The 23,002-nt window shown below is 33.0% G+C and overlaps 2 protein-coding genes across 5 annotated transcripts; one reads left to right on the top strand and one right to left on the bottom strand.

Annotated features, from left to right (window-relative positions):
* Positions 1-159: 159 nt before the first annotated feature.
* Positions 160-5,057, bottom strand: LOC136997286 (uncharacterized). Of its 4 annotated transcripts, none has more exons than XM_067347860.1 (8): positions 4,786-5,057; positions 4,564-4,719; positions 3,699-3,928; positions 2,858-3,335; positions 2,517-2,671; positions 2,118-2,340; positions 1,093-2,008; positions 160-921 (listed from the first exon to the last, which is right to left on the bottom strand). In XM_067347860.1, exons 4-7 carry the CDS (start codon positions 3,000-3,002, stop codon positions 1,878-1,880), a joined length of 654 nt encoding a protein of 217 aa, XP_067203961.1. In that variant the 5' UTR covers positions 3,003-3,335; positions 3,699-3,928; positions 4,564-4,719; positions 4,786-5,057; the 3' UTR covers positions 160-921; positions 1,093-1,877. The 4 variants fall into 4 exon arrangements, with proteins under 4 accessions (XP_067203961.1, XP_067203962.1, XP_067203958.1 ...); XM_067347861.1 differs by having other exon boundaries at positions 4,809-5,057; XM_067347857.1 differs by having other exon boundaries at positions 4,564-5,057.
* A 278-nt stretch (positions 5,058-5,335) lies between these two features.
* LOC136997281 (uncharacterized) lies at positions 5,336-10,418 on the top strand. The gene is made up of 2 exons (XM_067347847.1): positions 5,336-5,685; positions 7,230-10,418. Exons 1-2 carry the CDS (start codon positions 5,596-5,598, stop codon positions 9,786-9,788), a joined length of 2,649 nt encoding a protein of 882 aa, XP_067203948.1. The 5' UTR covers positions 5,336-5,595; the 3' UTR covers positions 9,789-10,418.
* The last annotated feature ends 12,584 nt before the right edge of the window (positions 10,419-23,002 follow it).

The raw sequence follows: 23,002 nt of genomic DNA, 5'->3' as shown, positions 1-23,002 counted from the left end.
CACATATTATCATTTTAGCACAGAGCTCGGAATTAGTTGCACATCTTTTCGCATTATATATATATTTTTTTTTTTTGCGACAAGTTGCACTTGTTTTTCCGGACTATAATTTAGTGTTTGACCGATTGTTTCATACATCACCTTATTAAAAAGTAATCTCATGGTGCATAATTTTAAAGCATGGTGAAATATATAAATATATATAAATCTGAAAAAAAAATAAAATACTCGTAATATATATTTATTAACTATCAGTTTTTATCATAAAGTTAACGCTGCAATGAGAGGATGTAATTATTATTTTAATTTTGTTAATTTTATTTGTATTTCCTGTAATTATAAGCAATCCATTCTAAATAAGGAAAGGAATCTTTTCAAGAGATGCGTACAAATAATATGTTTAATGTCAAATGTGATATGTCAAATGCATCTATGGAAAGTAACATTATTTACATTAATTACAGTTGTGTAAAACATACATATAATAGGAAAAAAAGAATTGATACATTAATATGAAGTAATAAGAGAACAGCTAAACAGAAAAAATATAGTACATTTATTGAAAAATAGTACATTTATTGAATATATAAGAATGAACTATCGTACACGCGAAGACTCATTTATATATTTTAATATGTAAAACAAGAAAAAGAAAGAAATAAATTTAGAATGCTTTCTTTTTCTTTCTTAGACCTTTTAAATTTAACGAAAATAGAATAAAGCTGTCATTTTGGAATATAATTGTTAACTATTCTCAGTTAAGAATCGCAGAAAAAATCTGGAATCTTTTGAACAGATCTTTTTTTGAGTTTTTTGTGTTTTTCGCGATCAAATTTATTCGCTTTATCGAAACTCTTTAGAACTCTCCTGTTTATATACTCTCGTACAAATTGTATTTTCATGCCATAACGTAGTATAGAGCTGAAATTATGTAAAATAATTATTAAAAATGTTATGATTATAAACTACTATAAATATTTATCATTATAAATTACAAATATAATAATTAAGATGTGCAAATTTTACCAATTATTATATTTTTAACTAAAAGTTGCATATACACTTTTAATTTATTTATTTATTTGTGCTTACCGTAGTAACATAAGCTGCAATCGTTGAATACAAGTGAGCGTTTTTTGCATATGTGGCATATTAATGCTTAATAAATCAGCGACGAGTAGTAAATATTGGTTGAATGCGAGACTATCCGTCGTATAATAATTTGTACCTTCTACTAAACATCTTAGCATGTGCTCCCATTCAGGTGTTACTTGCCGTAAATATGGTCCCATTCAAGTTTCGGTGAAGTCTCGCCCCCTTTGCTTTATCTCCTCAAGACTGCCCGGGAAAAAATGCCCATGCTTGATCATACATAAGAATACATACTCATGTGTGGAGACTCCATACATGTCTATGTATGGATTTTGACCTGACATGGTCATGTACAATCATATACGCCCATGCACAATTATTCACGGTTGTATACAAGTATATATGGCTGTATATGATTGTACACTGCCATATACGGCCATGTATCAGGTTAAAAATTAATAAATAATGAAACAGTATTCATGAAAAGGAAAAACTTTATTTATTAAACCTTGATAAAGTTTACAAAAACCATCAAAATTTTTATAGCAGTCAATCAATATTTTTTACCAGTACAAAAAAATAAAAAGTCCTTTTTTTTTAATTTTGTAACGTTAAATAAATTATATTTAATAAATTATGTTTTAATTTTACGTAACGTAATAGAGGTTGTCTTTTTTTAATTTTAAGCAACTTAAATAATTTTAAATCTCATAGTAGATTAATAAAAAAAAAAAATTTTTTTAATTTTAAAAAACGAAATGAGCACAAACACCCGTTCAAAAAAATTACTTGTTTTGGGCATCAGCGTTTTTCAGCTCTCTTTTTATTTCGCCCAGTTTTTGTGACATCGCGGTATTTAGTTCCTTGATAGATTGTGTTACCCACCCTTTTCTTTTTGCCAATTTCATTGCATAATCTGTAAACAAAAACATAATTTTTATACATAAATATATAACATTTTATCGCTATATAAATACGGAAATAATAATTGTGGCATAATTGAAGAATAAATATACATTACTAACCAATGATACTATTTCTTGCGTGCAAGTTTAAACAAGTGATGTCGTCTTTGTTTTCATGCACTCCGCGGTGACTTGCGCCCGTGAATGTGCAGTTCTTTAAGCTATCAAGCTTAAATACGCCTACAATTAGGCGGCGGACAATATGGCTCGCCTTGTGCGACGAACTCAATGCGACTTCCAAAACGCGTTCATTGCAGAACACCCCATCCTGCAGTAAGACCATCTGTAAAATATTAGTAATATTTACTATCATAAATGTTATTTTTTCAATATCAAATATTATTCTTAAGATTGCAATATATATGATCACAATTTCAAGATATGCTTTTTTTAATGTAAAATTGCGTTTAGAAAACATTTAGGAATCTTATTAAAGGCATAGGAACTGTATTATTTTACCTTATCGCCTGGCGAATTTTGTCCTAATAATTGGTCGTTAGATTGCAGATTACGCTCGTCAACTGTAGTTGATGGGTAATCATCATCACTATATTCATCATCATCCATAATCTTATTAGTAGTTTCTTTTGCCTTTATATTTTTGATTTTTGATTCTGAAAGTGATAACACATTAAAATACAAGTATATTATTACAGTATTACAGTATATTATTTTTTTAAGTAAAGTTATTTATTCAAATATATTCATCAATAAATAATCCTCACTAATAATTTTTTAATATTTTCCAATAGTTAAAATTTATTCTTTTCTAAAATTTCTATAATTAAAAAATGCCATACCTAGATCCTGTCGCAAATCCTTATTTTCGTCATCTACTATTGAATAATAATTTCTTGAAAGCTCTTTGGTCTCATTTTTTTTAAGTGCTGGTAACTCAGATTTTTTCCGCGGCTCCAAAACTGGTGCGTTTGACGCTATTTTCATTAATGCCGCGATATCTGATTGCTTCTGCTGTGCATAATGCTGAAATGATAATCAGAGAGTATTATACTGATTCAGTTTGATGAATAGCAATTAATATGTAAAATATTCATAAAATATAATTACCTTTTTTTTTTTTTTTTTTTCGGGAGTTGTTAATTCCCTGTTTGACTCATCTTCTGACCACGAAGCATTTTTCGAATCGGGAGAACTACTTAGGTTACTGTTTTCGATGCTGATCGATTTTTCTTTCTTTTGGATATCGATCACTTTTGAAACTTGAGCCTGCATTGCCGAAGAAAGTTTCTCCTGCCAATTTGCACTTTTATTGCTTTTCTGAAAAAAGAGTCATAATTTCATTACATTTTAAGAGATATAGGGATATGTATATTAAAGAAACAAAGTAAAAATTTTAATATATATGATTTAATCAGGGCTGGGCAAACACATTTGAAATACAAAATACTAACAATTTTAGTATTTATTGCAAAATATCTTCAATTTTTTAATTTAAAATACAAAATTTTTGTATTTTAAATCGAAAATTAAAAATTAAAAGTATTTTGTATTTTATAATTTAAATACCAAGATTGTGTTAGCATTGTACATTTTGTATTTCAAATATTTTATTGTATTTGAAATACAATTTGAAATACATTTTGCCCAGCCCTGGATTTAATATATATTGAAAATACTTACGGCTCCATTCCCTTTCAATAAAACATTTCGTGGTTTTTTATTCTCGCCCGACAAGAGTTTAGTCTCTGGCGACCACCTTTTTACAGATGCTTTTTTACGACTAGAGCCCAATTCAGACCGATCTATTACTTTCGATGCTTCCGATTTATTGCATTTACTTTTTGACGCGCGTTTATTTTTTTCTTCAGCTTTCAACATTTTTATTTTCTCGTCAATTTTTGTTTCATCATCTATAACATATATGTAAATAATAATGTTTCACTTTAAATGTGTAATAGTCTATATATAGTCTATATAGTCTATAAAATTATAAAAATTTTTAACATTTTTTGGATATCGAACATTAACCCTTTGAAACACCATGTTACTCCTAAGCAACACCTGAGAGAATTGGAAAAAAATAGAATTTATTAATGAATCTTCATGCTGTTTGGCATAAATATAGTCAAAGGATACCTGCATCAAAGTACTGATTACATACATATGAATTTGAATAAGAAGTACATATATATAAATAAACAGTTAAATATATAATCTATGATTGAGTTGAGAAGGGTTGCACATCCAGCCATACATTATTTATGTTCATGGGCAAAGTAACGAGAAATATTTTGTGCTAGGAGATGGCTAGATGATAGATATCCAAAGGCAGATACAATTGTCGCCTTATTCTGTCGCCTTAATATTCTGTATAAATTTTATTACATATTTAATGTTTGATATCCAGAAAATGTTAAAAATTTTTATAATTTTATAGACTATTACATATTTAAGATGGTTAAAACAACAAAAAACATTAAAATATTTATTTATTATATTTTGAAATTTTATGCATATAGTCTTAATTAACATGTTAATTTTTTACCTGATCTCATGATGACGGATCCGTCGTAATGTTTTTTATTCCAGACGAACATAACTTTGTCCCCAGGTCTTATGTTCTCTTCGTCAAAAATGACCGCATTTTCGTGAACCACACAATATGAACCATCTGATTCGCATTGCAGGATGAACATTATTGCTATTAAATAAAAACGACTTTTCTTAATTCTTATTTTACATAATGCAATATTATGAACACACGCACTTTGCAGACACGGAAGTACGCACACGCGTTTCCACAGAGTTTCCTAGCCTCGTGTATAATTTTTGCAGGTTAGAACACGTAGTTGTGGTATTTGTTCGTCCAGCACTGGCGCTCGTACAGAACAAAGGAAAAAATTGTTGAAACAATAAAAGGCGCTTGGCACCTCGATGTCGGCGCAGCGAATCGGCGATACTGGGTAGCGATACTGATGTACTGGGGTGGAGGATGGAGCTCGGCACGTTGGGCTCTACCAGTGATGCGATGTTTCTTACCGGGCTCCCGGCTTCCGAGCCCCACACAAGCGAGAAGCGTGTACATGTGCTGCGCGGAACACTTTGCGCAGCACATGTACGCGCTTCTCGCTTGTGTGGGGCTCGAGAGCCAGGAGCCCGGTAGGAAATATCGCATCCCTGGGCTCAACACTCTACAGTCGTAACGCGGGAAAGAACGATTTTTTTTGACAGATCAATAACAATGACTTTCAATAAAGACACGCGTGTGTAGCAATGGCAATTATTTTGTTATATTAGATATATCATATCATTGAAAATATTAATTTCAAATACATAATACATAAACCTAATATAATCATAAATTCATAGTTTTCTATAGCTATCAGAAAAGTTCTGGTTCCCGCGTTGTGACTGTACGGACTGCGTAGACCACAGTGCCCGCAGCGGCTATATGTGCAAAGCTGATCAGTTGATCATGGTTGCACTGGCAGTGACATGCAAGTATAGCGTACAGAGCAAAAGTATCAACTGAAAGATTCTTACTCAATTTTTTATCAAATATCCATACGCATAAAAAATGTCAAACGATATTCGTGATTATGATGAACCAGTGGCGAAAAAGAAATTATATCATTCTCACCCTTGGAAGATTGATGGAAACCTTTCGGTACGTATATACACAGTTTCATTTATAATGACATTCTCTTAATGCACTTATTGTAACTTTGGTCCTTTATATTTATTTCATATTAAAATATGTGAGTGCGATTGGCAGGAAATTTTCATATATATTACTTAAAAAAAAAATACTTTTCATACGCTAAAAATTGAACTATTTCAAGCCGCTGTAACTCGGCGAAAAATCATCGTAGACAAAAAATTAACAAAGCATTTTGAAGTTTGAAGTTTTAACTTTAACGTACTATCCATAGTTTTTGTAATTTTTTGTCTGCGATAATTTTTCGCCGAGTAATGATATATAACTTGTAAAAATACAGGTTTAGTTTTAAAATCATGAAAGATAAAAATATTTAAAAAATCTGTCGATAGCACGTGCTATCCTTCCTTGTTTCGTGCTTTAAAAAAGAACGCATCGCTTTGTTCCTTAAAATTATGTATTTTTGTAGCTTTATAGCTGGATATAAAAAAATTTTTTTCGGACTTTTTGGGGACAATATATTAATACTAGGTGCGCAATTAAGTTTCCGGGTTTTTTTTTATCAATGCAAAATGGAAAATTTCAAGAGAAATACAAAAAACGGTTTATTCAAAGTATCGTCCCTCGCTAGCTACACATTTTTGCCATCTCTCTGGCAATACATGAATACCGCGACGATAAAACGACGCGTCTTTGCATCGAAACCATTTATCCAATCAGTTTTGCACTTCTTCGAAATTGGCCAAGTGTAGCCCAGCTAAGCCATGTGCCATCGACCGGAACAAGTGATAATTGGAAGGGGCCAGGTCTGGTGAATACAGCGGGTGCGGTAGCAGATCCCATTTCAGCGTTTTCATGGTGTCCTGGACGATGGAAGTGCGATGGCACGGAACGTTGTCGTGCTGCAATATCACTCGTTCGTGTCTCGTGTCCCATTCTGGCCGTTTTTCGAGCAATGCATGGTTCAAATTTATCAGTTGTTGTTGTCTTGTGTTTGCGTATCATTTTCATCCAATAACGCTTGCAGATCGGCGTCCTCAAATGTTTTTGGTCTTCCGGAGCGCTCCTTGTCCTCAGTGTCGAAATCGCCATTTCTAAAGCGTTTAAACCAATCTTCACAAGTAGTTTTCGATTGTGCATGTTCGCCGTAGGCTTTCTCAAGCAAACGGCGTGCTTCAGCTGCATTTTCTTTCAAGTTGAAGCAGAAAAGCAAAGCTTCCCGCAAATGCTGTTTATTTGGCACAAAACTCGACATCTTTATTGTTAGAAAAAATATTTTTGCGTTGCAATATGTGTTGGTATTATGACTGGTTATTGTTGACAGATGTCCAAGTTAATAAAAAAACACAACTTTAGACATGTATATCGACTACATGTATCGTTAGCGCCATTCATGTGTGAAACCCGGAAACTTAGTTGCGCACCTAGTATATATATATATTTATATAGAACTTATTTTCTGGTGCAAATATTAACATAATATTCATGTTTCATTTATGTATGTATATATATTTATATATATTTAATAAATTATATTTTTTTTTTATATATAGATCCCTCTAAGAACATTACAAAGATGGCGGAATAAAGTAAGGGCTTCTTTGGATGAAAATAATTCCATTATATTTGTAGAAGAAGGCTCATCTACAGGTATCAAAGATCAGACCGTACATGAAAGCAATAGCTCAGCTGACTCGGAAGAAAAAAGCCTACTACTAGTAGATGACGATGGCAGCGAATTGGAAGAAAACGATGATGATGAAGGAACAGAAGAAGACGCTGAAGGTGAAGAAGAAGAAGAAGAAGAAGTTGAAGGAGAAGAAGAAGATGAAGAAGAAAATGAAGAAAGCAAAAATGAAGAAGAGGATGAAAATAATGTTAGTGACATTGAGAGGAACTGCAGTTCGGAGAGTAGTTATGAGGTTGGTGACAATCAAGACAATCAAAATGACGAGGTAGTTGAAACATATAGTATGTTGTATGAGAATAGCCCAAAAAGTACAGATGAATGTGTCTTAGCTGTTTTCGAATTGTACATTAAACACAGGATGACGAAAGAGAATTTAAAAAATACTTTGTTGACAATTTGTAATATGCTTCCACAGCCGAATAATATGCCTAAATCTTGTTTTCAGTTATTTCAGTATACTCGAAACATCGCTCCTCAGTGCTCTGTCACGGAACACTTCTATTGTAAAACGTGTCTTTTTTATGATAATAATATCTTTGTTAACAACTGTTGCCGAGTATGTTTATCAGGCGGCGGTAGATCGGTATTTTATGAATTGGATATATCGCAGCAAATTAGACATATGTTTGAGCATAGAAATCTTGCTGAGATTTTAAATCAATCGAAGTGTCGTGATCGCGATCCAAATGTAATTAGCGACATTACTGATGGAACAGAATATATTAGAGTAAATTGTAGAAGGGAAAAAGGAGTGTATGATTTAACTTTAATATTAAATACTGATGGTGTTTCATTAATGAAAAGTTCAAAGGCTCAGTTTTGGCCATTAATGTTTATGATAGCTGAAATCCCAGAGTATCTTCGGGAATCTTTCTTAGTCGTCACTGGTTTGTGGTATGATGAACGCAAACCGTTAATGAATACTTATCTTCAACCGTTTTGTTCAAAATTACAAGATTGTTTTAATGCCGGCGTTAATTGGATTGATCCAAAGACTAATGAGAGTGGCAATTCTAAAATTGTAGCTCCATTGATAGTGGCTGATGCCCCATGCAGAGCAGAGATGCAAAATATTTCCTATTATAACGGACGTTTTGGCTGTAATAATTGCGAAATTAAAACCAAAAAGTGTACAGTTGTGGAAACTCTCTCTGGTAAAAAGCGGATTCGTATATATCCTTTCATCAACGAAATTACTCTAAGAACAGGAGAAAAGATGGAAAAACAAGGGAAAAAAGCAGCCAAACAGAATACTATTATTAAAGGTGTAAAAGGAAGATCAATTATTGCAGCTCTACCCCTTATTGATGTAGGTACATGTTTCATGCCTGAATACATGCATTCTGTTCTTTTGGGAGTTGTGAAGCAATTTATGGTTCTTTGGTTCGAAAAAACTGGAGATTGGAATGTGAAACATTTTATGGCTGAAATTGATACCAGATTATTAAACATCTTACCTCCGGATACATTTAGTCGCTTACCACGAAGTATATTCCATTTCAAGTCTTATAAGGCATCCGAATTCTATAATTGGCTCTTATTTTATTCAGTCCCTATTATGATTGATTATTTACCAGAAAAGTATTTCCAACATTGGCTTCTTCTCGTCATAGCTATATTCACGTTATTACAAAAAAATATTAAGAAAGTACCAGATCTTGATGAAGCAGAATATTTGCTTAAATTATTTGTAAGGGACATTGAAATTTTATATGATGACCGTCAGTTAACATACAATGTTCATCAGCTGTTACACCTTACCCTCTGTGTGAGACGTTGGGGTCCTCTGTGGGCTAATTCAGCATTTCCATTCGAAAATTTTAATGGATTTCTTTCAAATTTTGTACATGGCTCGAAACATATCGGCAAAGAAATTGCAAATAATTTACAAATAGTTAACGGAGTTCAAATTCTAAGAAACAAAGTTAATAAAATTAATAGATCTAATTCGACCCTACAAAAAGATAATGAAGTTAATGGTAATAGCGTGAAAGTAACGTTAAGTGACTCTGAGAGGGAATTGCTAATAGCGCATCAGTTTAGTGTAACTAATATACTAATGTATGCCAGAGCTACAATTTCTAGTAAAACATATACCTCTGAAATTTATAAGAAAATAAAAAGTAATAGTTACACTGTTTACATTAACTTTCAAGATAAATCTAATATTTATGGATCAATCAGATTCTTCTTCAAATCTAAAGGCGTGGTATATTTTATACTTCGTCAATTTTTCGTGAAACATGTAAATATTATTTATAATCAGGATACAATGATGAAGGTCAAGCATGTAATACCTGTGGAAGAAAATAGGCATCAATTTGTTATAATTAATTCAAATGACATAAACTTTATGCATAAAGTTGTGAAAATTGAAAATTTTATATGCAAACAACCAAATTTTCTTTCTAAAATCTTATGATTATTATGATCAAATCATACTTCTATTATATACAGCACATAATATATCGAATCATAATAAGTTCCTGTGTATGTACTTTACTTTATATGTAACTGCGTTTTTTTACTGTAACACACATTTATATATAATATATTAAAAATATATAATTAATTTTATAAGATATTATATATAATACACCGCCGCCTGAGTTTAATATTCTGCAGGATTTATCGTATAATGTTGTGTATATTTTATAATTATAGCTATTTATAATAAAAACAAAATGTTTTATCAAGAATAATTAATATTATATTTTATATTCATAATTTATATATCCGGAAAAATGCCTTATAAAGTCGTATATGATTATGTCTGCACATGTATAAATTTGTGTAAATCAGTATGACACCATACATTCCAAGTATGAATGTATACGAACATATGCGATCATGTATGACCGTACGAATAAGAATTCCGTTACGGTACGGAATCGTATATGATCATGTATGATCATATAGTAGCTTGCATACAATCATATATGGTTTTTTATAAATTCATGTATTAATGAATATGACCATATACGATTATGCATGCTCATATACGACCATGCAAGATCGGACAATGTATTGTATGGAATGGTGTATGATCATGCATAGTCGTAAACAGTCTGCACACACAACACGTATGGTTCCATACAAATACATGTTCGAATGTATATGATCATGCATGGTTATATATACAACCATTCATGAATATATATAATTATACATAATAATATATTATCATTCAAAATTATGTAACATTTCATGTATACTTTTGTATGCTCATATATAATTATATAAAATCAAGCGTGAACGTTTTTTCCCGGGTGCCGCGACAAAAATTGTATCTAGAGCATAGATTTATTGTCGGTAAAACGTACTAATTTTATAGAACAAACTATAGAACAATATATTATAATAGATTATAAAAAATAATAAAAGTATGCAAGTGATAAAAAGATCAGTCAACAAACACATAACAAATAAAAATCAAGAAGCAAAAGCAAAAATATACATTGGATAAAGATTAAAAATCAATGTTCAGATAAATAAAAAATTTATTCTAGAATGGAAATACGTTAAACTCAAAAGAAAAGTTTAAACTTGTTATTAGATGAACTTACTGCCATAATGACCTTGCTATTAACATCGCAGTGTTTGAAATGTAATGATGAGCGAACTTGCGCGGAAATGCCATCGTACTTAGTCATCTTCGATACCAAGAAGATATCCTATACCTTTTCATAGGTGACAAAAAACTATCATATCTTCGTCGTTAATGTGAACGCCGAGCTTGTCCGGATAAAGCAGAATTATTCCCATAAAAGCGAATTGCGTAGCTGCCATATCAGCTTGATTTAATCCCGTGGGTCTGAACAGTAGATGAAGACAACCGTTTGCCACGGTCGGATACGGACAGGAAGAAAAATCTTCTAGGATTGTTTTTCTATTCCGGCATCATCAGGGTTCGAGATTTTAGTGGCCGCATCGAGTTCCTCATGATCGTACTCGCAAAGTTTCAGCCGTATCGCACGATGCATCCCAGCTTGAATGTCTTGATGAATCTTTGTACCTTCGGTCCAAGGATCCTCTGTCATCCAGTTTCTCACACGGCAAGCAATAGATCAGCAAGTATCTTCAATCATAAAGTTTTGACGTGCATTTTTCAAAAATATACCGAATGTAATTTAATTCAATCATTTAAATTTAATTCAACTACAGTTTTGTATATTATTTCGAAAAAATTATTTATATTTATTACATAACAGTTGAGATTAGCTGTAGTTAAAATTATTTTGCAGTAGAGTAAAAAATTCTGTAATTTCTGCTTTTTGTTTTTCTCAAGCTATATATTGAATGATTTCTGTAAATATACCATTATCATTATAAGAAATACAAGTTTAATAGAAAAATAAATTATTTGATTTAAATCTAATTATCAAATTCTGTAGAAATCTTTTCATATATTTGAAAAATTTTGTCGAAATTATTACAACTTACACTTTTTAAACTTTAAACGCTAAGTACGACGTGTGAGATTGCCGGATCAAAATTATCGGTTTAAGACTGTCTTTAAAAGTAAATATTTGGAACAGTGACAGCATGTTAGCGAGGAAGATCGAGAAGATGTGTTTTTGTGCGAATTTTTGTCCTCTCCGAAACATGTCCATATCCAACCAGAGCGGTCTGTCCGTTGCACTTTGGCCGCGATCTCCACGATGTACCATTATTCTGTGTAGAATTGAAATATTTTAAATATTATTATCAAAATGGCATCAAACTCAGAAAATCAGAACGACAATCACATGGATTACCGCATAGATAATGCAACAACAGACAAATGTTATGAACTCGCCGAGGCAAAAAACGCAATGAAATGTAAGAAGCACATGATAAAGAATATAAAACATTTCATAGACCAGCATACATCTAACAATGAATGGACGGATAAAAAATATGAGCATACAATAGAAAATGTGAAAACGTATATTCCAAAATTGCCAAATTTCTTAGATGCATCTAACAATTCGCGGCTGATATGAAGAACAATAACTTACATTTTATTGCGTTCTTTGTCTCGGCGAGTTCATAACATTTGTCTGTTGTTGCATTATCTATGCGGTAATCCATGTGATTGTTGTTCTGATTTTCTGAGTTTGATGCCATTTTGTTTATATTTAAAATATTTCAATTCTACACAGACCATTGTTAACTGTCTCAGTTAAATCAACTGTAACACAAAACATTTTAAACAAAGATAAAAATTAATAGTATTGCTTATACAAAATAGTCAAAATAATTAAGAGGATGCTGAAGTCATATTGTTACCGACCGAAACTTCAATTTTCTAAACAGGGTGGCGTTTTTTATTGCTTTAATAGAATTACAAATCCTTTGGTGTAAATAAAGTACATATGCTAATCTTTCGGCAGTTGGTCAAATTTAAACCAAAAAATAAAAAAAATTTTTGAAAATTTACCGACAATGTCACCTCAAAGAATTATATCTTTTATATCAAAATTATACTGCTTCAATCTGCAAAACAAGACCATGTGCCGAAGAAGATCGTATGAAACAATAATGGAAAACCAAAAAAATAGATCTTAGAGACTTATTTTCAAAACGCCACCCTTTTCCAGATTTATGTAAAGCATGTGTGCAATATAGAAAGAATAAGGTAAAAAAGAGCTATAGATTAGTTCCGAGATTTTGGGATAGAGGCGCTATACAGTTCTCAGTGCTATCTGTCATATACAGAATCTTTTAGGTTAGTTATGTGTGTGTTAGTTGTGCGTGTGTGTGTGTTTGTGTTATGTGCTACGAAACCCGGCTGAAAAAAATGGGTTGAAGGCACTCTGAAGGATAAAAAAGTGTATGTATTATACATAAATTTTGCAACATTTTTGCAAACATTTATATTATTTAATTACATACATTTATATTCTAATTTCTACAAAATACTTTTATTCATGTGCTTTATGTGTATATATTATGTATATTATGTGCTCCATATTATGTATATTCACATCAAAGTATTGTTACGTCCTGATCAGATTACACGATTCTTTTCTTTTCATTAAATACCAGACCTAGTAAACGCGGAACCAACAAAACTCTTAAGAAATATTATAACGCCAGAGCTGTTTTTCTCATGAGACACCAGGAGCTCGAATCTTTTCACGGAGAAAAATAGCATGGATATTTCAAAATACCTTGGTCGCTCAGCGTGCCTATCGTCGCCAGAAAAACCGTAAAAGTCAAAACTTCGCGGTAGCTGGAGTCCTTAACCGACTCCAGACGGTTAGAGTAAGAGATAAAAAGAAAAAACTGGCACCAACTAGTCATACTCTTGGATTCCACCTACGGGAACTCTAGCTAGTAGATAGGGTTTTACCGAGTAACGATCGGGGAATGACCGCAGTCGCATGCCGAGAAGGCGCGACACCTGATACGGCGCACGTGTTTAGTAGGTCTGGGAAACCGAGATGCATTAGTCGCACTCTCCACGCGACACCAAGGGCACGCGACAGTCGTAAACTGTCAAATTTATTAGATCAGTGACCCAAGGCTTTGCGAACTTATATACCGATTCTTAACCACCCAATCCGAAAGCCGAGAATCGGGGCAAACACTTCTATAGACCACCCATCATTCCATCGTATGGTCTAAAGACTACGCCCACCCAGATCTTAAGACACTGAGATGCACCCCACCTATACTAATTAACACCAACCGGGTTACGCCACCTCAAAAACCTACCCCCATCATATATGGACCCGAAACGACGCTATTCCTTATTCGTTAGGGCCTCTTTCTTCCTATCTCATTTCAAGTAACCTAATCATCTAAACCCAATCCTATTAGCTAAAAATGACGCCATCCTCCCCCACATTAAAAATTTTCTCGCAAGACTAATTCCTATTCGATCCCCGCTCCAAAAACCTAAGATTTTCCAAAGGGATCTACCCCAAAGAAAAAGTATAAAAACCCGTGTTCTGGTGGCTCCGGACACAATCACACACAGTTTTTTAAACAGTTTTGCGCAGTTATTCCGTTTAGCTCAGTTTCTCGAAACAGTTTTTCGAGTAGTTCGGGGGCGCGAATCAAAGAGTAAAACCAGTTGATACTTTGTCGCGACCATCTCGTGGTGCATCTCAAGTAGAGGGTCCATTACCTTGACGACACCATCCCGCAGTAGGGTGCCCACTCGTTTACAAAAGAGTCCGACGCCTATACAACACCTTCCCTCAACGGGGCGCCTGCTCAGAACCACCGAACATATTCAACGCGATCCGAAACTACTCTGCAACGAGTAAATCAGTTCATTTCTCTTTATTTTATTATTTCTTCTGTCCTCCCTCCGGAAAAATAAAACACACACACACACACACACACACACACACACACACACACACACACACACTTGTAAAGAATACATAAATAAAATTATTAACATATGCGATTAAGAATTAAGTTTTTGTATCCTAATTATAAATTCAATCAAATTAAAATGTTGTCTTTAGTAAATTAAACTTTTGTTCTTTTTCATTTAACCACACCCTCCTCGTTCGTCACCCCCTCACACCTTCCCTCTCAAATTGCGCACAAAGGTTCCGCCCCGGGTAATAGGGATTCAATTCCTTGACCCAAAAAGGGAACCACGAGCGGTTGACTTGTTGACGGAGTAAAAACGACTCTTCCAGTCGCTGACCCGTCGCAAGTCCTAAACGTGCCGCTCGGCTCGTGCGGTCAGGTCCGTTTACGTCGATCGCCGAGCCCAACGAAAAAATTCTACATCTATCAGGACGTAACAGTATCTATGTAAAAAGTTAATATCATTTTGTATATTGTATATATTTTTATAATAAATGTATATGTCATATAACTTATTTATAAAGCATGAAATATAAAGGTATTTTTAGTTTCTTGTATGTATCATTTGTAAAAAAATCTTGATAAAAAAAACATTAATTTTGTAACTTGCAATTATCTGTTTCAATATATACTTCTTTTAAATACTTACAACTAGCCTTATTTTATGCGTTTTCCTTGGTATCTAAAATACACATCAAAATATAAAATTAATTTCTAGTTCAGTAGAAAAAAAACATTGTAGTCTTACACCAGATAGGAATGGTAAAATATCATGTATATGTAATAACAAATAAATCACTTTTCCACTGACATTATACACAACTTTGCAGAAATAAATTTATTCTGTGAATTTTGAATGTGTAGTGCAGTTTAAAATACACAGTCGAAATATATCTATATTTTTGAAATAATAATTCTGATTTTTCATGAATCACAGTGGTTTTATAAAATGTTCAATTTTAACAGTTTTTATTGGACTGTACTTTAGACAATATTATATTTTGCCATTTCTCTCTGTTGTAAGACAAGAATGTTTCGTTTCTACTGTAATAGAAATACATTTTCGATTTTGATACGTATTTTAAATACCAAGTTAATCACATAAAATAAGGCTAAGTGTAAGTATTTAAAAGAAGCATATAATGAAACAGATTATTGCAAGTCGCAAAATTAATGTTGTTTCTTTTATCAAAATTTTTTTACAAATGATAGACACAAAAAAATAAAAATATTTTTATATTTTATGCTTTAGAAATAAAAAATATGGCATATATCATATACATTTATTGTAAAAAGAGTATACAAAATGATGTCAATTTCTTAGAAAAATATTTTGATATAAATATAGATAATGTAAAGCATATAATATACATTATATATATATATATATACATAAAGCATATGACGTAATAAAAGTATCTTACAATAAAGAATAAGACAAGCCAGAGGCGGTTTCCTCGTGGACTGGCAATATACAGGGTGATTCAGAACAATCCAGGTGTCCTTGCACATACGTATTCCTGAGTTAATTCTGAGACGATTTTTCCTTTACAAAAATTTTGTCCGCGGCTTATTTTTCAAGTTATAAAAGAAAAAAGTTATCAAATCACGGAACGAATACAGAAGATAGGCAGGAGCGGCGCAACTGGGCGCAACTCCATTCGACACGGGTGATTACGGGACGCACGTTGCGATCAAACACACGTGATGAAACACACACACACACACACACACACACACACACACACACACACACACACACACACACACACACACAACTCTCTCTCTCTCTCTCTCTCTCTCTCTCTCTCTCTCGCTCGCTCACTTACTTTTACAAATTCGACGTCTTCATTCTGTTTGACGGATGAATAATTTTACCGGGGATAAGCAATAAAAATTTACACAGCACTTGACATGCAACAAATCCATACCGAGATTTATAAGACATACATTTTTTTTCGTATCACGTATCGAATTTACTCACGTAAATGAATAATTTATAAATCGATTCATTACTATTAATCACTGCCGAATAATCATATTCCGCTTACTTTTATTAAGAAAAAAGTACACACTACATGCAATTACAGTAATCAATACTTTCACAGATTTACACACACTCACACACGAATCTATCGGTTTGTTATTACTACCGATTAATTATTCGGTGACTAAAAATTATTCGAAGGATACGCCTAACGTTTACACAACGCACGTAGCTCGATGCGGAGACAGTACTCGATGTAAACAATGAACCAGATTATGTTTTTATTGAAAAGTATTGTTACGCCTGTGCTTTTCGCCGCTGATGCTGTGTGTTACAGCTGACGGACCGATCGATAATATCGATAATATCGCAGTGATTAATAGTAATAAATCGATTTATAAATTATTCATTTACGTGAGTAAATTCGATACGTGATACGAAAAAAAAATGTATGTCTTATAAATCTCGGTATGGATTTGTTGCATGTCAAGTGCTGTGTAAATTTTTATTGCTTATCCCCGGTAAAATTATTCATCCGTCAAACAGAATGAAGACGTCGAATTTGTAAAAGTGAGCGAGCGAGAGAGAGAGAGAGAGAGAGAGAGAGAGAGAGAGAGAGAGAGAGAGTTGTGTGTGCGTGTGTGTGTGTGTGTGGGGCGCGTGTTTCATCACGTGTGTTTGATCGCAACGTGCGTCCCGTAATCACCCGTGTCGAATGGAGTTGCGCCCAGTTGCGCCGCTCCTGCCTATCTTCTGTATTCGTCCCTTGATTTGATAACTTTTTTCTTTTATAACTTGAAAAATAAGCCGCGGACAAAATTTTTGTAAAGGAAAAATCGTCTCAGAATTAACTCAGGAATACGTCTGTGCAAGGACACCTGGGTTGTTCTGAATCACCCTGTATAATAAGACAAGCCAGAGACGGTTTTCTCGTGGACTGGCATTAGAAAACTCTTATTCTTGTCTTCAAGCCAGAGGCGGTTTCCTCGTGGACTGGCAATATAGAATAAGACAAGCCAGAGGCGGTTTTCTCGTGGACTGGCAATATAGAATAAGACAAGCCAGAGGCGGTTTTCTCGTGGACTGGCATTAGAAAATTCTTATTTTTGTCTTCAAGCCAGAGGCGGTTTCCTCGTAGACTGGCAATATAGAATAAGACAAGCCAGAGGCGGTTTTCTCGTGGACTGGCAATATAGAATAAGACAAGCCAGAGGCGGTTTTCTCGTGGACTGGCATTAGAAGAAAATTCTTATTCTTGTCTTCAAGCCAGAGGCGGCTTTGTCGTGGACTGGCAATATAGAATAAGACAAGCCAGAGGCGATCTTTCGTGAGCTGACAATTTTAAATAAATATAGTCAGAGGCGATCTAACGTCAGCTGACAGTTTAGAAGAAAGAGAGCTAAAGGCGATTTATTCGTGAACTGGCAAATTGTAAGAAATATTGTCAGAGGCGATCTATCGTGAGCTGACAATTTTTAATAAATATAGTCAGAGGCGATCTAACGTCAGCTGACAGTTTAGAAAAAAGAGAGCTAAAGACAATTTATTCGTGAACTGGCAGATTTTAAGAAATATTGTCATAGGCGATCTAACGTCAGCTGACAGATTTGAAGAAATACGTATTTATTTTAGTTAGCAATTTACTGCACGTGTGGTCTGTTTATATTTTATCAGATAATTTATAAGGTCATTTAACCTTTTTTCTCGCAATTGAAATTCTATCGTATGACTGAATGATGTACATACGAGACAAAATAGACTTATACAAGGTGTCTAATAGATATAAGTTAGATATGATAAAATATTTTATTTGAAAAATGTATGTATAATACTATATATCTAATTGGAAAAATATGTTATATGCTTTTCCTATTTTTATTCTTATGTAATAAATACAAAATAAATAAATAAGTTAATTAATTATTGAATACATACATATACATATTGAATATAGTTATCTTTATTTTGTATATTATATAACTGAAATAATATATACTTTCATTATTTTAGTCATTATCATATAAAATACAAAATAAAGATAACTATTTATTGAATATATGTGTATATGTATATATTAATTAATTGATTAATTAGTTATTTAGTATTTACTACATAAGGAGATAAAAGTAAGAAAAGTATATGACATTTTTCTTCAATGATATATATAGTATTATATGTATATTTTTTATTTATTATTTTGTCATATTTAGTTTGTATTTATTTGACACCTTGTATACGCTTATGTTTTCTCGGACATTCTATTGCAGCTTTGCGACGAAATTTCAGTCGAGGAAACAAGCGCAAGCATCGTTTGTTTACAAACTTCCGATGACACACGTACACAGACCACACGTCAGTGTAGTGAGTCACCACTACAAACAAATGCGTACACACGGACCTACGCGGCATAGGTCCGTAGGCTGCGCCGATAATGTCATTTCATTTTTAGTACCATCGAAATGATGGCGCTTTCGCGTCGGAGTTCGCCCGTCACTTCAGCATCCTCTTAAGGGGATGCTGGAGTTACCGGCCGGACATTATATTTTTTCGAACAAGAATATCTTTTTATTGGTTGCATAGAATTGTAAATCCTTTTGCAGGAGTAAAGTGTACACAAAAACGGAATTCGGGCTGCTCGACTTTATTTGGAAAAAAAAGAATTAATAACAAAATTTGTTTCTATTCATTAATTTCTATTCTGCTCTTAGGATAACATATTGTATAGAGCTATCTATTTTCGTTTTTTATAAAAGTTTAACAGTTTTAAAACGCTGAATAAGAGCAGCCCGAATTGCGGACTGCAGAATAGAATGTTATAGAACCATTAAAATTGGGCTGAAAAGTCTAATGTAAAAAATATTCTTGTCCGACTATTTTTACATACGTGTGCGTCCATTATCGGTATAACAGATGAAAAAATAACAGAAGATTAGTTCCAGGATAATATCAGAGAGGCGCTATACAATAATATGCGAATATATACACGCACCACACATACGCATACACAATACATTCATACTTAGATTATGACTTATGCAAATAATATCACTCTCATTTTTAGTTTCATCGAAATGATGGCGCTTTCGCGTCGGAGTTCGTCAGGCACTCGAGCATCCTCTTAAGAGTGCCTGACGAACTCCGACGCGAAAGCGCCATCATTTCGATGAAACTAAAAATGAGAGTGATATTATTTGCATAAGTCATAATCTAAGTATGAATGTATTGTGTATGCGTATGTGTGGTGCGTGTATATATTCGCATATTATTGTATAGCGCCTCTCTGATATTATCCTGGAACTAATCTTCTGTTATTTTTTCATCTGTTATACCGATATTGGACGCACACGTATGTAAAAATAGTCGGACAAGAATATTTTTTACATTAGACTTTTCAGCCCAATTTTAATGGTTCCATAACATTTTATTATGCAGTGCGCAATTCGCGCTGCTCTTATTCGGTGTATTAAAATCGTTAAACTTTTATAAAAAGCTAAAATTGATAGCTCTAAAAGACATGTTATCCTAAGAGTATGTCAATAAAAATTAATGTTATAAATAACTTTATTTTTCCGAATTTTTTCGACCAACGCGAATTCCCTTTTTGTGTGCTCTTTAATCCTGCAAAAGGATTTTTAATTCTATGCAGGCAGAAAAAAGCTGTATTTGTTAGAAAAAAGTCAGGAAAAATACAGCATTTATGTGGTAAAACAGAACTCCAGCATCCTCTTAAACTCAAAGAAAGGGCAACTTGGAGCTTTTGAGAAAGATTTCACGATGGAAAACGTTTTAATAGTTAACAACACCATTAAAAAATCGAAAAAAATTAATGATGTTGCAAGTAAGTTTTTGTATGAGGATACTTGTCCGTGGAATAAGGTGCAAAAGAAAAAAAAACATGGATTAAATATTAAAGAAAGTGTCTTGTGCACAAGAATTATTTATTCTGAAACCGAAAAGAAATTTACCACAAAGAACTTTTTATAAGAGATAATACACACTCAGCAGTTAGTGCGCAGATACAGCGTGCGATGACTTGATCTTTCGCACCAAGGTGTAAAGAGCAACTAAAATGCAATTCAATTTCGCATGCTGTTTTAGTTATATCAATTACCTTGATGTAAATGCGATTTATGCTTAAGTATATAAAAGAATATCAAGTTATGTAAAAAAAGAGAAGAAATTTCGAAAAAAGTAAAGTAGAAATAAATTATTATTATTGAGGAAACTATTTCACATATCAATTTTGTGTAGAACGGCGATTTAAATTATTACATTAATTATTATTTTAATAAATAACTTATTTAGAATAATGTCTCTAGTAGACGAATTAATTTTCTATATAAAAATATTAAATAGGTTACTTTAATATTTATAATAAGTTATGGGTACTTTTTAAATTTCTCATCATTATCAACTTACCCGATTCTCGCACTGTTCTGCACTGCTTGTTCTTGCTCAAGACCCAGTGCAACGAGGGGTTGAGTAGTTGCACGCATGCTTGTGCACTTGTCCCGCGGAATGTAGAAACTGCGACGACGTCGAGATCCAGAACCGTGAAAAGCAAAAAGTAGCTTGAGAATCCGTACATGTTACAGTAGGTCGTTGTATATACAGAACTATTCCGACTTTAAGGAGGTGTCGTTCTACTCCTACCTCGATCCAGTGTTGCGATATGGGACCGGTTATATGCGCATGTGCGGCTCTGCGCATGTGCGGTGATGGAGATCCTGTGCCGTTATATGTTGTGTGTTGACCGTATGGCGGGACGTTTTGACATGAGAAGGTTAGGTGACTACAAATAAGGTAAGATTTATTTATTTACAAGCATGGAATCTACGAAGCCAGCAGCTAAAAAACCAAGAAGTAGAAAATTTCAATCAATTTCAAAAAATTTAGAAATATTTTTAATGTAGCGGGGTAACGCGGTGCCTTGTTTAACTTGTATGAGACACTGTACTGACGCCGTATTGCCGCACATGCGCATACAACCGGTCCCATATCGCAACACTGCCTCGATCCCGCCTATAGACCGGTCAGTTTCATCAGTATCATCGATCAAGAGCGTCCGTACGGGGAGGAGGGGGCAAATCCGGCATTTGCCCCCCCCCCCTGGAAAAGCAAGTTTTTTCACAAATTTGTGTTTCTTATCTTGAAACAAGTTTAAAAATTGATTTTTTCGACCCCATTATACCAAGCTCTCCCTTAAATTATATATTTATTTATGAAAACCCTCGGTAATTCGGTCGCTAGGCGTCGCATGCTTTTCAACGCGCTGTACGAGAAGTATACTCCGTCCAGCGAGAGGAAAATTGCCTCCTCCCTGAAAAAAATCCTGCGGACGCCCTTGACATCAATTTCATATTTATTTCGGTATCCCGCTTTCTTTTCGGTTGGTTTGTTTCGGTGACATGTTATCTGCCGTCTCGCAGCAAAAGTCGCAAACGTACACTGAAAAAAAAAATAGTTGAAATAACCATAATTTCACTAAAATTTATAGTAAAAAGTTTCATTATTTCTCGGAACCATGCGTATAGGGTTATATAACTAGTATTATAGTAGACTTTACTAGTATTATAGTAGAATTTACTATAAAAATTATTATTCCGACTATAATTTTTTTACCGTGCAATTATAGTTCATTTTATCATCGATTTTTTTTTTAGTGTATTCTGAAATGAACATTCTCTCCATGCATGATACATTGATTGCATTTACGATATGCATATTACAATTGCAATGTATTTCAATTGTAAAACATTTTTTTACGAGTAAAAATTTTCAGAATTGAGAATTACATGAAAATTTTTATTATATTCTTATTAAATTAAATTCATATTAAAATTCAATAGTTTTTAAATATAAAAATTTTCAATAATTATATATGCATAAAATGTATGCTTATACAGGGTTGGGAAATAACGTGTTACTTGTAACGAAAAAAGTAACTTCGTTACATTTTTCGGTAACAAGTAACGAATTTAACAGTTTTATCGTTATATTTTTCAAATTTTTTTAATTTAAAATATCTTATTATCAAAATTATTACTTTTATTATATATTATTAAAATTATTACACTTTATATTAAGAGCAATATCACATTATTAAAATTATGTCATTTTTGTTATTTTAATAATAAAAATAATGTTTAAAAATTTTTAATGTTTACTGTAAACTTGTAGTGTTTAATTTAATCTTGTATTAGAAAAATTGTGCATAAAATTTGTATTATATATTAAACAAGTAACGCTAAACTAGAAAGTTCAGCAATAAAGAACAAACCTATAATATGCGTCACTTACTGCTTTTCACGAGACCACAATGGGAGCTTTCT

This window comes from Linepithema humile, chromosome 1 (genome assembly GCF_040581485.1).
Source record: "Linepithema humile isolate Giens D197 chromosome 1, Lhum_UNIL_v1.0, whole genome shotgun sequence".
NCBI lineage: Eukaryota > Metazoa > Arthropoda > Insecta > Hymenoptera > Formicidae > Linepithema > Linepithema humile.
This window is presented reverse-complemented; position numbering and strand designations above follow the sequence as displayed.